Source organism: Equus asinus, chromosome 1 (genome assembly GCF_041296235.1).
Source record: "Equus asinus isolate D_3611 breed Donkey chromosome 1, EquAss-T2T_v2, whole genome shotgun sequence".
NCBI classification, from domain to species: Eukaryota; Metazoa; Chordata; class Mammalia; order Perissodactyla; family Equidae; genus Equus; species Equus asinus.
This window is the reverse complement of record NC_091790.1, coordinates 157866806-157882216: the sequence shown is the minus strand read 5'-3', so window position 1 is coordinate 157882216 and position 15411 is coordinate 157866806. Positions and strand designations below refer to the sequence as shown.

Here is a 15411-nt window from a genome sequence, read left to right as displayed (position 1 = left end):
GGCTCCACGCAAGAGGCGACCGCGCCGCCATCTCCCGCCGCCGCGACCCTGGGAAGTTCCTAAGATGTCGACTTGACGCGAGCCTTCTGGAATGGGAGCCTCAGATTTGAGTGAACAGCTGTGGTATATTTTCGGTGCTGGTCACGCCGGGCCAGAAGCCTCGCTGGGAACGAAGCAGGCGGCGGGGGCTCACCGGACCTGCGCGGCTCGCGTTCCCTTTTCCCCCATTGCGGGGGCCTAGCGCTGCGGGGCTGCGGGGCTGCAGCTCCGGGGGCGGAGACGGCTCTAGTAACCGTCCCCAGCCCGGGACAAGCCTCGGGGCAGCGCGGCGCTCGGAGAACCAGGCTGACTGGCAGACAGACGCAAGGACTAAGGCCTACGCCCGCGGAGCTGGTGACCCCCCCAGAGGGTGTGCAGAGGATGCACACTGGGGTCAAGGGTCCCTCCGCAGCCGGGAGGCCCCCGAAGGCTGCGCTCCGGGACAGGGCCCGGCCAGCCAGCGCCCGCGGGCTAGCCAGGACCCCGGACTCGGCCGCCTTGAAGACGTGACAAAATCAGGCGGCTGGAAATTGGGTGTAAAGGCGCTTTGGTTGACTGTCTAGGGTGGGTCTGGCGCCTGAGTTCGTGGGATGGGGAATCCTTGGGGACAGACCAGGAACTGCTTTGGTTATTCTAAAATAAATGCGACATTTAAAATAATTATAACCTCCTAGCTCCCGGATAGGAGCTCACGTCGTGAAAGCCGCCCGGTTTTCTCTCGCCTCCGACTTTCCTCGGCAGTGGGAGTACTGAGGCTACTCTGGCGTCCCCTGCTCAGGAGGAGAGAGGGGACCCCAATCCAGGCCCAGCTTATCCCCGACCCTGGAAGGGGAGCACGCCCCGCAGCCTTCCCGGAGGCAGCCCCGAGCTCGGGTGCGAGGATCAGCCCCGGGTGCAAGATGGTTTCAGACGGAAAACGCAACAGCAAACAGAGAACCTTCGAAGCACCCCGGAGGCCTGTGAACACGGCACACGCGGTGCATTTATTTGGGTTGTAATAGAGTGCGCCAAGCCCACAAAATGTTTACAACCTGCTTCTCCTCTCTGTACACGCTGTAAAACTGGGGACTGGACTTAGGCTGACGTCTCTCCCGGGTGTTTCTCTCTCTCTCCCTCTCCTCCCTTCTCTGTTTATATACACACGTTGGTGTTACAGACACACGCCTTCATTGTATTTCCTTATATAATACACAATATTTCACAGCATCCGATTGTAAGAAGGGTTTTATAGCTACCCCGAGAGCCGCCGGTGGCCGTGTATCCAAGCCGCAGATACAAAGCTCGATTTGTGTCACTACAAGTGAACGGCAAAGGAGCAGATCGGTAGCGACCTCTTCTCTCTCCCCACCGATCGCGCAGGCCCCAGGTAGGTGCTGGCCGGCCCGGGATCTCAGAGGACCGCCACGAGCGGCCTCTCCTGCCCTTGGCCGGCCAGTGGCTGGGAGGCGGTTCTCCATGCTCGGCTGCCTGGGAGCGGCTTCCCTGTGAGCCGCCCAGCCCGGACCCCGCGACAGCCCGAGCTCCTTCGCACTCGTCAGGGATGGGTCTGTGCCCGCAGCGACCGGGGACCGCTCAGTGGATGGAGAACCGACGCGCGGCTCGCGCGAGGGGCGCGGTGGGAACGTTTAGAGAAGCAAATCGCCAGCCGCCCCGCTCCCAGCAGGTTCCATTCGCTGCCCTAGAGCCGAGTTTAAAGATTGAGGACTATTTACTAACAAAAAGCAGAGGACGCATTCCGCTCGGGTAGGTAGGAACCCAGCTCCAGGAGAGCGGTGGAAAATGTCTACCTAAAGATTACTGGCCTGATTAAAACCCCGCCTACACTTGCCTGCTCCAGGCCGAGCGTCAACCAGTATTTCTGTGTATGTTGTCACACATAACACACTGCATTTGTGTCATTTCAGCCAACTAAGAAGGAAACCAATGGCTCGAAAACACGCCATTAAAGAGACCTTATTGAAAGCCTAACTTTGGCCTTTTCGTTTTAAAAACCCTGCCACAGAAGGCAGGAGAGAGACAAGCAGCGCAGAAACGAAAGGGAGGTCTCGGCACCCGCGGGAGTCGGCCCAGCTGGCTGACTTGGGCCCGGTGAGGCCGAGGTCTTGCCGGCAGTATCTGGATCATCCTTGGCCCAGGCAGAGGGGCAGCGCGTCCTGCCAGGGCCGCTTGGACCTGCGCCGGACAAAACCCGGGCAGAGATGAGCCTGTGACACGGGTTGCCAGCCCTCTTGGCCTGGACTGCGTTCCTTCCTGCACTCCTCGAAATCGCTCCTCACTCGGTCTGTCGGGTCGCCTCGCTGACGGCAGGTCCTACTTTAAACGCCATTGCTGTCGGCCGCTCCAGCCACCAGAGTCTAGACAGACGGCGGCGGCGGGGCTCGGTTCTTTCTCTTTGCATCTTGCTCTGTGTCACCCGAGGAACAATTTATTGGTCTAAAGCCGTCTAATTCCGCCTCTTTGATCTCCTAGCCTACCTCTTGTTTGTGGGTCTTCCTTTAACTTTCTTAGATTTTTATTTCCTGCCAGAAAGCGATACTGTTGGAATATTTGGCTTTTTCTTCCCTACTCGGCTTGCCCCCAACATTCTCCAACCCAGACACGCTATCATCCTGATCCGCCATAAAAGGCATCCCCGGATATTGCACCTCCCCCATGGCCCCTGTACTCCCAGGGGAAACCACCGTGGCCCCACCTGCCGGGACAGCCCCAGCCTTCCCACCCACGCCCCAGGGCGGTCCACTAGGCGAGAGCTGGGATGCGGTGCATCCGGGTCTAACCCTCACGCCGCTTTTGTGCTCCTGGGACCCCTGAGAGGGTGCGGTCTACGGGATGGCCTGGACCCTCTGAAAGTGATGAGGAGCGCTTTGTACACGAGGAAACAAACTCTATAATTTAGAGGAGAATTTCCGGGGCAATTCCATTGTGAGGTCGGGTTTATGGTGTGCAATCGAGCTGAGCAGTAAAAGGCGTACTGACCTGGCGGCTGGGCTTCCAGCGCGGCCTGGGCAGTTTATGAGGAGCTTAGAGGAAGGATTCGCCCCACCAGCCTCCACGGAGCGGGGGCGGCAGGGGCTTCGGCTGTTCCAACCCTGCGCAGGGTTTGGAGGCTTGAGAAGGTAAGCTCCGTGAGTTGGGGGCCTGGATGTGAGGGAGTGAGTGAGTCTACTGTGCGCTCTACTCTCTGCCAGCCAGTCCTTGGAAAGGAGAAGCCGCCAGAGCTGGGTGGCCTTTTCGGGAGGAGCTCCCTATCTCTTTTTGGGGTCTCCAAAAGAAATGGAGATCCATAGTGGGCTGCCGTCCTCAGGCGCCTGGGCCGCCCTCTGTCTTCTCCAAGTTGGCTCTATAGCAGGTATAGCTTCCAGGCATCCAGGCCCATGAGCAGCTGGAGGAGGCCCAGGGGTGGCCGCGGTGACGCCTACCAGAAACCTCAGTGTTCTAGGATTACCTAGAAAGGTGCGGGGCCTGAGGTTCCTCTAAGCTGGGGGAAAGAGACTTGTTTCCCATTCAGCCAGGGAGAACTAAGCATTTCGGGGAGGACGAAAGAGTGCCAAGCCCCTTCTCGGGCTGTCAGAAGCCAGCCAGGTGCCCAGGAGCTAATGCACAGAGTCTGCGGAGCCAGCGTGTCTAGGAGGAGGGAAGGGAACCCCATGTTAATAAATCTGTTGGCAAATGAGGCTCATTAATAGATAAATATTTCACTGCTTCCTCTAGGGCGGATAAACAGTGCGCCGCTGATTAAGGAAAGGAAGCTGGGAGACCTTGACTTTATTCGAACCACATGGTTCCAGTTTGCGGTGGCATTCTCTCTGCAGCTGGAAGCGACGCTGCGCCTGCCCCATCTGGATCGGAGTCTAAGTCGGTTTATCGCCCACTGGATCTGGGCGGGGTAGATGTGGGCAAAGAGTCGACTTGCCCAGAGCTGAGATTTGCCCACCAGGCCACCGTGGGGGGCGGGCGGGTGTGCGGGGTGCAGAGACCCTCCCTGGGCTGGGTCACTGGGCAGAAGAGGGGCAGGGAGGATCCCCAGGCTTGGTCCAGGGTTCGGTAATAGGCAAGAGGGGGCTGTGCGGGGTCGGCCCCGCGCGGCCTGTGCAGGCCAAGCGTCCAGGTTGGCGGCGGGCCGAGCGCTCTCGCGTAGCCTGGGGGTCCTTTTCCCGCAGGACGCGCCAGGCGGGCCTGGCGCGGGCAGATTCGTTGGCCACATATTTGAGCCTCTTCCCCTTCCATTCTAGGCTGCCGCGGGCCCCGCCGAGCGAGACCACCTGTGAGGGCTGCTGAGATTGGTGGAGGCGGTCATGTGGGCGGTCACGTGTTGCGGCGAGCTCGGTCCAAAAGAAAATGGGGTTTGGTGTAAATCTGGGGGTGTAATGTTATCATATATCACGCTACCTCGTAAAACCGACACTGAAAGCTGCCGGACAACAAATCACAGGTCAAAATTATGAGTTCTTCGTATTATGTGAACGCGCTTTTTAGCAAATATACGGCGGGGGCTTCTCTGTTCCAAAATGCCGAGCCGACTTCTTGCTCCTTTGCGCCCAACTCGCAGAGAAGCGGCTACGGGGCGGGAGCCGGCGCCTTCGCTTCGACCGTACCGGGCTTGTACAATGTCAACAGCCCCCTCTATCAGAGCCCCTTCGCGTCCGGCTACGGCCTGGGCGCCGACGCCTACGGCAACCTGCCCTGCGCCTCCTACGACCAAAACATCCCCGGGCTCTGCAGTGACCTCGCCAAAGGCGCCTGCGACAAGGCGGACGAAGGCGCGCTGCACGGTGCGGCCGAGGCCAATTTCCGCATCTATCCCTGGATGCGGTCTTCAGGTAGGCGCAGCCGCTAGGCGGGCCGGGTGGGCGGGCGGACTGGGAGCAGGGAGCGCGGGACTGGGGAGCAGAGAGAGTCGGCTGCGAGCCGGCGGCCCCGTGACTCCTGGCGGCGCTGCCTTTCTGGTTTTAATTAGAGCTGAGGCGCCATAGCGTGGAGAGCCCACAGCATTGTATGTAAATGAGGCTCATAAAACTTTTTATGGCCCAATTAATGGGTTCGTACCTCGTAAATTTATTTAACTCCATTTGCCTTGGAATTTTAACGTTAAGTTTGTTTGTTCGCTATTCTCTCTTTTTTCCCCTCCCTTTCTTCTGTCTCTCTCCCTCCTCCTTTTCCTTTTAGCCTGGCTTTTCTTTCTCAAAAGCAGGGAGAGACAAACCCTTCAGGGCCCCTCTGTGCTAGGGGCCATTTAAAGGCGAGAGTGGGGGAGCGGGGACAGAGGTTCGGAGCGCCCTGGGAAGGTCTGGGGATGGGGGGCGCGGGCTGCTGGGGAGAGAAAGCGCCCCTGGAGTGCGGGCCGCCCGAAGGTCGCCCACTTGTTTAGCAAGGCGGGGAAGCAGCCCGGCTCGCCTTTGAATGGCAAAAGCGCAGCGTCTCCCACTTGCCCACACTCTATATTTACAATTTCCCTTTGTCAGGGGGAAGCAGGACATTGTGGAAGCCTAGCCGGCTGGAAAGGGCGGTTGTAAAGTTGGGATTCTGCGCCTTCCCTCCTCACAGAGCTGCCTGCGGATCTGGCACCGCAGTTGGGATCTTCCACTAACACTCCCGGTCCTCCCCCAGCTCAGTTTGGGCGCGCAGGGCAGAGGGGGACGCGCTCCTGGGTCAGGGCCGGGAGGAAGGGTCGGGCTTTGGGATGGCGGCTTGGCTAATGCACTGCTCTGTCTGTATCCCTGTCGGCTTGTCTGTCCGTGCGTCCGCATGTCTGCTCGCAGGGCCCGACAGGAAGCGGGGCCGCCAGACCTACACGCGCTACCAGACGCTGGAGCTGGAGAAGGAGTTCCATTTCAATCGCTACCTGACGCGGCGCCGCCGCATCGAGATCGCCCACGCGCTCTGCCTCACCGAGCGCCAGATCAAGATCTGGTTCCAGAACCGCCGCATGAAGTGGAAGAAAGAGCATAAGGACGAGGGTCCGGCCGCTGCCGCAGCCCCCGAGGGCGCCGTGCCTACCGCCGCCGCCACCACCGCCGCCGACAAGGCGGACGACGAGGAGGACGACGACGAAGACGACGACGACGATGAGGAGGAGGAGGAATAAGTGGCCGAGCCGGGGCCCTGCCTGCACCACACAGTCGGGAAAGCGTCTTTAGAGACTCGCTGATTTTATTTACAAAAGTAGAAAAAATAAAAAAATGTAAAAAAAAAAAAAAAAGCCCTGTCCCCAACCTGCACCCCATCTACCCCATTACCCACTTCAACTCCCAACTTTTCTGGACTGAGCAGCCGCCTAGACTGGGTCTCCTTGAGGATCCCCTCTGCCTCTGAGGACCCCTGACAGACACTCCCCCAATCCCGGGCCGCCAGCTCTGTGCTGGTGCAGAAAAGATACTACCTAGCACAGGCCTCCGTGAGAGGCACCCCCAAACTACCTATGGGCCCAGCCCCAGTGGGCCTCCACTCCAAGGAAGCCCAGATGTGTTCCAACACTGGCAAACACCCAGCAACCCCCCCCCCCCAATACCGGCAAGGACCTGACTCTCAGTACTACCTACTGGCCCCAAACTACCTATTTTATGCTCACTGGCTTGCCTGCTACCTAGTGCCGGCCCCTGCCCAGCCAGGCCCCTGCTGCTTCCTGCTGGCAGTCTTTGGGGACACCCCCCCCCCCAGGCTGCGCCAAGAAGGCACTGGGGTCTGGGGATCAGGGCATTGGCTTCTATTTAAATTGAAAAATAATATATTTATTCCAAAGCATTCTAAGTGCTGCAACCTAGAAGCCCTCCTTCTCTGGCCTGGGCACCCCAAGTTCAGGCCCGTCATCCCCCCAATTCTGGAGGGGAGCATTCCCAAGCTAGCTGCAGATCTCTGGATTAGCTTCTGCTTAGTAGGACTGCAGAGATGCTCCCAGCCTCCTTGCCCTCTCCTCTGGCCCCTGTGTCCTGCTGTCCAGCCATGTTGAATATGTACACCCTGACTTTTCCTACAATAGCAAATATTGTATATTTGAACAAGATTTTTTTTTTGGTCATTTATATAGTCTTGGAGCTCATTTGTAAGGCAATGTCTTGAGAAGGATGTGTTACTGGGGTGACTTTGTAGCATGGTGTGTTGTCTTGAGCTAACTCTCTAGCGGGTGGAGAGGGCCATTGCCCTCTCCAGTGCCCTTCATCTCCTGTGTTGTCCTGCGTCCCCCTAGTCCCCCTCGGCTCTAGCCTGGGGTTTCAGGAACAGGAAGGTTTGCTTCCCGTCTTGCCCAGCTGTGTTTCATGTAACAGAAAAATAAAGATGCTTGGTGACAAAGAAACAAACATGACTGCTTTATCTAGAGGGTCCTGGGGAAGAGAGGGTGAGCATATGGGAGAGCAAGCTCTGGTTGTGCCTGTGTGCCCAAAGAGGCTTTGGGGAAGCAAAAGTGGAAGGATGAATAGGATCCAAGTGTTGGGTTCCATGTTGTGGTGTATATGTGTGTCGAGTCCCTTTTTGTGTGGATTTTTTATGTGTGGACTTGTATAGGTATATGTGTACCTCTCTTTGTATGTGTAGTTTGGTGTATGTCTGTGTATTCTTACATGAGAACATACTTGTATGTATTTCTGTGTTCATGATTGAGAGCATGAGCTTCCGTGTGTCCATAATTGTGTATGTGCATTTCTCTGTGTGGAGATTTTTGTCCGGTTTTTGTGTGTATGTGCCAACATCTTCCAGATCCCTTGAAAATAGAATCTTCGATGGATACATTCTATCCTATGAACCTCCCTAAAAGCTTTCATAAACTCCGTGAGCGAATCTAAAATCTGCCCTTTTTTCGAAGGCTCTGCGGTGGGCTTGGAAAGGAATATTACCCTTAGACTGATCCCGAATTCTTCCTGAGCCCTGAACCCGGCCCCAGGCTAGGAGGTGGGATTCAGGGCCTCTGACGCAGCCCCCACCCCCACCCCGCATTCAGGCAAGTCAGGGCGCCCCAGGGCCCAGCACTGCAGCTAAGGGGTGCGGGAAGGTGTAGGGGCCGCACCCCATGCTGCAAAGCCTGAAACCTCGGTAGGGGTGTCTGGGCGCGGGAAAGGATGAAGGGCCGGGGAAGGAGCGAGGGGCGGTGGGGACAGCGCAGAACAGCGTGAGCTCAGCGGGCAAAGACCTCGACTCCAGTCTCCTGCCCGGGTTGGGCCCGCTTCTTATTGCTCTTTTAGTAAAACCCGGCCCAATTGGGTCCGTGAAACCTGCGGCCCCAAGTCGGGGCGGCCTCCGTGGTAAGATGGCGCCGGTGTAAGAGCTGCCTCCTCTTAGTGATGGGGAAAGGGTCATAAATCCGTTGTTGTTTATGAAAATTTACAACTTTGCAATACAACTTTATGAGTTGTTCGGCCCTTCCATTGGCCGCTGTCGGTCATGTGGATGGGAACCGTGAACATGAACTTTTTTATAATTTCCCTTGCGAGAATAGAGCCGCATTCTTTCGCTCCGCTCCGTCCTGCCTGCTTCGGAGCTCTGCCTTCCAGCCTGGCTCGGCTATGCTTTGTCCGGCGATGGTGAGCGAGATGAGGCCCCTGCCCGGCCTGGCCCGGCCGCTCCCGCTGGAGGTGGGGCGCGCCCAGTTCCCGGCGCCGTGGCGGCCGCTTTGCAACTCGCAACCTGGCTAATTTCCTGCGTCCTCTGGCACCAGGAAGGAGGACAATTCGTCTCCTCGGGCTGCCCAAGCGACAGCTGTCAGAGGTGCAGGAGCTTCTGGGAGCCGCCATCTGAAGGTGAGACATGTGGGGAGACAGGAGCAAAGGTGGTGAGATGGCGCCGGGGGCGGTGGGTGAGGGCACCCAGGGCGGCGCTGAAGAGGGGCATACTCAGCCTCACCCACACTCACCGTTCACATTCGCCCCCCCAACACACACACTACAGCACACACACTACAGCGCGCGCACACACACGCACACACACACACACACACACAGCCTCTCTCTCCTCTGCCTGGCTCACCATGGCAGTAAAGGCCGCCTTCCCTCCATGGCACAGCGCCTGGCACCGCGTGGGAGCACTGAGGTCTTCTGTCTCCCCTTCCCCAGAGACCTCAGGAAGACCAAAAGGAAGTGGCTCTGCACCCTGCCTTCCCTACCAGCCCCTCGGGTTTGGATTTTTTCTCTCTCCCCTTCATGACCAAATTGGTTTGATTGAATTCCCCAACAAGTGGAGACAGTTCCCGACATGGGAAGGTGGGAAGAGGTGAGGGCAAGAGTGAATTAATCGACAGACATTTTATTAGCATAAACACACCACCTTCTATTCCATGGAAATTGGTTTCTGGAGAGAAAGGGGGAATGAGGGAAAAACAAACAAGGACTTACTAATTCAGCCAGAGTCCTCTGCTGATTGCCTGCTTCCCTTCACGCTGTTTTCCGATGAGAGAAGTGTCTGAAGCAGCGGGAGAAGGAATAGGTGCCTGGGTGCAACTCTGTGTTGGAGGAGATGATGGGGTTAATTGGCTGGGTGTTACTTGGCGGGAAGTTTCGGCGCAGAGGATGTAGTGGTGCTTTTGCGAGTGGCAGGAGCCCACAGCTAAGGTGGAAGGAAGGAAGCAGACCGAGTTTGGGCGATAGGGGGACCCCCCACTCACCTCGGCGCGGCGGGCTGGAGACCGCGCGCCCCACTACCCGCCGGCGGGGAGAGGACGGCGGCAGCGCCCGGGAGTCGGCGCGGAGGGTGCCGCGGGCATTGTCTTTATGTAGCCCGGTGACCCAGACTGTGGCTTGGCCTGGGTGCGCCTTGGCCAGATTTGCCCCAGGGAGCTTCCCGGGACAGCGAGTAGAAACGATCCTGAGGTTCTGGGCTCGTGTTCTTTTTGTTTGTTTTTTGGCTTTGGCTGTTGTTTTCCCACCTTAAGATAATACTTTGCTGTGCGTTAGATAATTAAGAAGGGGTTGGGGATGTCTGGGACGTCCACTGGCGGTGCGGGTGCGCTCAGGGCGGATAAAGCGGCGCGTTTGCATCGCAGAGCCGCGGGCTGCCTGACTGCGGCTGCCGCGGGCAGATTATTTATTGCGACCGCGCTAGCGCTCGCTGCTGCCACGCTGTGGCCGTCGCCGGGACCGACGCCAGCCACAGCCCCGCGTCGTGCAGCCTGGCGCAACTGCTGCGCGGGCCCCTCAGAGATTCCCTAGCAGGCCGAGGAGAGAGGGGCGAGGGAGGACCTAAGGGGCGGCCTTCCAGGGCTGACGGGCCCGGAACCTCCCCTGCCTTGGTCACCCTTGGCAGGAACTGGACTCCCGACTAGACTCGGGTCCTCCCGCCCCAACCCCAGCACCATGGAAACTGGTTGCACAGGCCGCCTGGCACGTCATGGCTGCTTCTGTCCAAACCGCGCGTCCCAAGGCGCCCCGGGGGCGCACGCTGGTTCGAGGAACGCGCCCGCTTTGGGATTTTGAAATCGGAGAGAGCACTCCTAGTCCTGAGGCCTGCAGGCCTGGCTGGCCCTGAGGAGGATTGTCTATGGCAAGGAAGGCGGGCTTTGGCTCCAAGCGAGGGCCTGTGACAGGCAGAGGCCGCACCTGTGTGCTATGGGCTCTGGCCTGGGCTCGAGATCCCGGCGGACAGGGTGGCCTTCAAGGTCCCCCCAACACACCAGCAGGCCGCCCTCCAGGCTGATGGAGGTGGAGGAGCTCAGTGGGCAGCCCAGGGAAAGGGCGGACTATGGGGCCCTGCTCGCCATCCTGTCCCCCTTGAAGAGCAGCTGAAAGGTAAGTGGACTTTCTGTGTGGCTTTGACCGAGAAGAGAGCCCTGGTGGCCATTCTCACCATCCCAAGAGAGGCTCCCTCCAGCGTCTGGGGCTCCTATTCTTGCCTGAGTGGGTCTCTCTTCCTCTCTCTCTCTCTCTTTCCATATATATATATAGGCACCTAATGCTGGTTGGAGAAATAAATTGGGCGGCTGCCAACATGATATGTACCAGCCTTGGCTAACACGCAGGGATTTCAATTTAATATATTTCTTTCCATCATAGTGCCTGTAGAAGCTAAAAATACGGGTTTTTTTGCTCTTAGCTAAGAAATCAAATTCTCTCGTTGGCTAGTACAATTATTAGATCGAAAATTCAAGTCAGACCATAACAAGCAATAATGGTAGTAAACTGCCACTGGCCCTAACACTGTGTGGGACCTGGGGGAAGGAAGCAGAAATTATAAATGTAAACATTTATGAACATCTCCAAATGGTTATTTTCGTCTTACATGATAACAACTTGCTTGGAATCACTGTCATCTGATGGTCTTATTTAAGAAACTATAACTCAAACAAGATTTTCTTCGAACATAACTTTTAAAAAACAATTCCCCTTTTATTTTTTGGCTCATAAGCTTTCATTTTCACCTTTCAGATCCTTTTCCTGAGGAAATGCAAGGGAAATGTTAAAATCTATCCTCTCCCTGGAGGTCTTTCTTTGTATATGTAAAGGAGAAACTTTCGGGGCTTGGATGATTGGGGCACAGTCAGAAGGCTTCTGGGCGAACCTCCATCAGGTGGGCAGCTGCGGCTTTCCATGGTGTACTCTAGGCTCTGTGGAGGGCGACCTTTCCCAATTTTTTCCTTTTGGGGGAAGTGAGGGCAGGAAAAAAAAATCGAGAAGCAGGGAAGAAATTAAGGAAGTCATTGCCAGATTCCTAGGGGGGGTATTGCCACTCTCCCCAATTCCTGAACCCCATCAGCCTGCATTCACCAGTTTTACAGGTCTTATAAACACCTTCCAGAAATTCAACCAAATCGTATAAATAGTCTTTCTTCAACCTCTACAGAATTGAGGATTTTAAAGCTAATTCAGGGGATTTTACAAGCCCAACAAATACAGTGGTAAAAATGCCATTGGAAAGATATCACATTTTACAAAACGAGATTGATCCATGTGCTGTAAAAGTCAACTATCTCCAAGGCACACCTCTCAGGGGAGAGACAGCAGCCCAGCACAGGCTTTTCATGTCCTGTCTGGGGAAGGCCAGGCGTCGGACCGCGGTAAAAGCAGTTCAGACGATTTCTGGAGCCGATGAGACAACTGTTCCCGGTTTGGGGGCGACTGCGGGTGGCAGGCAGCCGGAACGGTCCCAGGAAAGGCAAGAAAGAGGGCACATCCCAGGACAGTGCGTGCTGTCGGGCGCCCCGGAAACCCAGCACATCAATTATCCCGCAGCCTTGCGCCGGCCGAGTTGCCCTCTATGCCTGGCTGGACCAGGCACCCTGGGTCGCCCGCGCCTCTCGAATGAGAACAGAGCTTCCACCAGTGGATCTGTCTCAGCTCTGAGCTGTCCGGGTGACGGAGGGCGAGTCCCGGGGCGCTGGGTGAGGGGAGCAGGTTCCCGGCTGGCTTCGGAGTTAGTCTCACGGCCACTCCTCTGCAGGTCCCTTTCTCGTTCAAACCAGTAGCTTCTGGCCTCTCGGTTCCTGACTTCAAAGACGGGGCGGGGGTGCACAGCTTGTGGGGGTGTTCTGAGGCCAGGCAGTCGCTGGCCATTGGCCGGGAGTCCACTGGGACTCAAAGGAGACATATCCTATTGTGGGCGGAGGGGGCCGGCGGGGAAGAGACTACGTTTGGCGACGTCCTGGTCAGCTCAAGGTGAGCCTTCCGCTCTCAGCGGCCAGGCCCAGGCCCTCGGTGGCAGTGGGAAAGGCGGGACAGAAGGGATGCACCGATTCCTAAGGCGCAGGAAGGCCTGGTTTCGCAGAGCCCCCTCTCCAGCTCCGGAACCCGCACCCACTGGTAGGGAATTGCGGGGGGAGGGGCAAACTCAGGGCCTGCCGGGAGGGAGGCCGGCGGGGAGCAAAGCCACCCTTGTCACCGCCCCTCCCGGCGCAGAGCTGTCAGGTTTCCTGTTTGGAGAGAAAAAACCAGCCAAAATCCAGCAAGGCAAAAAAGGAGGAGGAAAGAGCGGGCCTGGTGGGGCCTTTGCTGCGGCCTGGACGCTGGTGCCCAGACCCCGGCCCCGGCCGGAGCCGCGCGACCCTGCCCGCCGGTGCCCGCCGCCGGCGTTAGGGAGGACAGCCGGGCCGGCTGGCTGTGCGCGCCCATTAATCTGCCGCGCGGGCGGCGGGCGGGCGGGCTGGGGGCTGTTTGTAACTTTGCTGCCTCGGTCGCCGCGGTCCCCGGGGAGCGGGCTCCGGCGCTCACTCCCATTGGCCGCCGCCGCGTCAGCTGGTGCGATTTGCTGCTGTCGCTTTTGGCGTTCGGCCATCCAGAAACAAACCAGTTCGATGACTACTAATAGTTATAGCCAGATGTACTAATACACAACAAATCACAGTCCTGCAGAGGGGCGCGCAAATGAGTTCCTATTTTGTGAATCCCACTTTCCCCGGGAGCCTGCCCAGCGGCCAGGACTCCTTCTTGGGCCAGCTGCCCCTCTACCCGGCCGGCTATGACGCGCTGAGGCCCTTCCCGGCCTCTTACGGGGCGTCGAGCCTCCCGGACAAGACATACACCTCACCTTGTTTCTACCAACAGTCCAACTCGGTCCTGGCCTGCAACCGGGCGTCCTACGAGTACGGGGCCTCGTGTTTCTATTCTGATAAGGACCTCAGTGGCGCCTCGCCCTCGGGCAGTGGCAAGCAGAGGGGCCCCGGGGACTACCTGCACTTTTCTCCCGAGCAGCAGTACAAACCCGACAGCGGCAGCGTGCCAGGCAAAGCCCTCCATGACGAAGGCACCGACCGGAAGTACACGAGCCCTGTTTACCCCTGGATGCAGCGGATGAACTCCTGCGCGGGTAAGGCATTTCCCTGCAGACCCCCCCAAGAGAGTGGAGGGAGAGGGGGAAGGAGGCAGGGAAAGAAGGAAGGAAGGAAAAGACAGAAAGTAGAAAGAGGAAGTAGAAAACAGGAAAGAATGAACAAAGTTTCTTAGTTTTTTAAAAAAGGTTAAAAAAAAAAACCATTCCCAATGAGGCAATCAAGCTGTGGCAGAGTAAAGGCAGGGCATTAGTGTCCATGTAAAGTGACACCTCAGGGGACCGTGGGAGGTCACTGCCACGCTATGTGAGACCCATGACAGGGGCAACCTGAAGAGAGAGCCAGGCTGGATGGGAGGGAGCGCCTGCCCACACCGCACCCTGGTAACATCCTGCTCAGATGTCCAAGCGAGATGGCCCTTCTGTAACCATCACTGATAACACCCCTTCACTTCCAAACCCCCTCTCCTTTCTGCCCTTCAGAAACGCAGTAGATAAAGGCCCTCATTTGGGCTCTTCCAGCGTCTCCCCAAAGCCTTGGAGGGCCACGTCCCCAGCCTCAGGATTTTTCTCTCTCTCCTCCCTCCCCTCCTCCCCCTTCCATTCAGCTGCTCACTCAGCCAACTTCTGCCTCCTTCTGAGGCCCTGCCTGAGTCTCACACACCCAGCTTGGGGGGAGCCCCCCACCCATGGACCCCTTTGGCACCAGAACAGATAGCCCATCACAGTCCTCCATTTCCAGAAACCTCGGATGGCCCATAGCTCCATCTCTTTGCCCCTGGTTTCCAAAAACTCCACAGGGAATCCTTGGAGCAGGACAGAATCTAATGTGGATTCTTAAACTTACAATGTTTTGCTTTAAAATCCACTTTTATTATTTTTTTAAAGGGAGCTCTGTGTTTCTCAGAAGGGCCATATAATTTGGGGGAGTTTGCAAAGATTCAAGAGGGCCGACCATTTTAAATTTTCCAAAAAGCATGTTGAGTCCTGACATGGCTGGCCACAGTAACATCTTTATGGAGATCCATGTGTGAATTCAATGTCTATTCTACTCACAGGGTTCCACACCCACCACTCCCAGACATACACACACTGCAGTCCCACAAAAACACGACTTAGGTACCCCGAATTAAGAATGGTTCGTTCTATTCTTTTGCTTGTAGTAGTTTTCTTACAGAGCAGATTTTTCAAAAACAATAACTTCCCACGCCAACTCGTTTTAAGTGGAAAACGTCTCGACTGGTATGAAATAATTTTCTCCCATCCAGCCCGCTTTTGGCCCCAGATATAGTGGGGGAGGCTGAAGTAGAGGCGGGTGATTCCAGCCCAGAGGCCTGGGGCGCGGGGCACGGGGCTGACCGGTTGGGCTGCCCGGATGCTGGCTTATCCAGGCCGGCCATTTCTGCCCGCAGGTGCTGTGTACGGGAGTCACGGGCGCCGGGGCCGCCAGACCTACACGCGCTACCAGACGCTGGAGCTGGAGAAAGAGTTCCACTTCAATCGCTACCTGACGCGGCGCCGCCGCATCGAGATCGCCAACGCGCTCTGCCTCACCGAGCGCCAGATCAAGATCTGGTTCCAGAACCGCCGCATGAAATGGAAAAAGGAAAATAAACTCATCAATTCCACACAGCCCAGCGGGGAGGACGCTGAGGCAAAGGCGGGCGAGTAGACGCCTGGGCAGGGACCAGG

The 15411-nt window shown here is 57.2% G+C and overlaps 3 protein-coding genes across 10 annotated transcripts in view; all 3 read left to right on the top strand.

Annotated features, from left to right (window-relative positions):
- On the top strand, nucleotides 1-7334 carry HOXA7 (homeobox A7). Of its 2 annotated transcripts, XM_014841020.3 has the most exons (4): nucleotides 1-3155; nucleotides 3751-3894; nucleotides 4272-4859; nucleotides 5799-7334. In XM_014841020.3, exons 3-4 carry the CDS (start codon nucleotides 4481-4483, stop codon nucleotides 6122-6124), a joined length of 705 nt encoding a protein of 234 aa, XP_014696506.1. In that variant the 5' UTR covers nucleotides 1-3155; nucleotides 3751-3894; nucleotides 4272-4480; the 3' UTR covers nucleotides 6125-7334. The 2 variants fall into 2 exon arrangements, with proteins under 2 accessions (XP_014696506.1, XP_070367118.1); XM_070511017.1 differs by lacking the exon at nucleotides 1-3155 and having other exon boundaries at nucleotides 3208-3894.
- A 1294-nt stretch (nucleotides 7335-8628) lies between these two features.
- The window catches only part of HOXA3 (homeobox A3), a 44696-nt gene continuing 37913 nt past the window's right edge, over nucleotides 8629-15411 (top strand). For 4 of the 6 annotated variants that reach the window (XM_070510913.1, XM_070510934.1, XM_070510919.1 and 1 more), the window contains exon 1: nucleotides 10612-10748. The gene's annotated coding sequence lies outside the window, so the exon portion shown is untranslated. Of the gene's footprint in view, nucleotides 8769-10611; nucleotides 10749-15411 lie in introns of those variants that run through there. The other 2 variants (XM_070510929.1, XM_070510933.1) reach the window with 1 other exon arrangement.
- On the top strand, nucleotides 10745-15400 carry HOXA6 (homeobox A6). Of its 2 annotated transcripts, XM_070511029.1 has the most exons (3): nucleotides 11398-11526; nucleotides 13497-13758; nucleotides 15132-15400. In XM_070511029.1, exons 1-3 carry the CDS (start codon nucleotides 11413-11415, stop codon nucleotides 15389-15391), a joined length of 636 nt encoding a protein of 211 aa, XP_070367130.1. In that variant the 5' UTR covers nucleotides 11398-11412; the 3' UTR covers nucleotides 15392-15400. The 2 variants fall into 2 exon arrangements, with proteins under 2 accessions (XP_014696509.1, XP_070367130.1); XM_014841023.3 differs by having other exon boundaries at nucleotides 10745-13758.

Excerpts from the sequence above, each read along its gene's own strand:
- HOXA7 (XM_014841020.3), top strand. The coding sequence starts at position 4,481 with ATGAGTTCTTCGTATTATGTGAACGCGCTTTTTAGCAAATATACGGCG. Across the intron at positions 4,860-5,798 it reads TCCCTGGATGCGGTCTTCAG|GGCCCGACAGGAAGCGGGGC; the intron begins GTAGGCGCAGCC and ends GTCTGCTCGCAG.
- HOXA6 (XM_014841023.3), top strand. The coding sequence starts at position 13,317 with ATGAGTTCCTATTTTGTGAATCCCACTTTCCCCGGGAGCCTGCCCAGC. Across the intron at positions 13,759-15,131 it reads GCGGATGAACTCCTGCGCGG|GTGCTGTGTACGGGAGTCAC; the intron begins GTAAGGCATTTC and ends TTCTGCCCGCAG.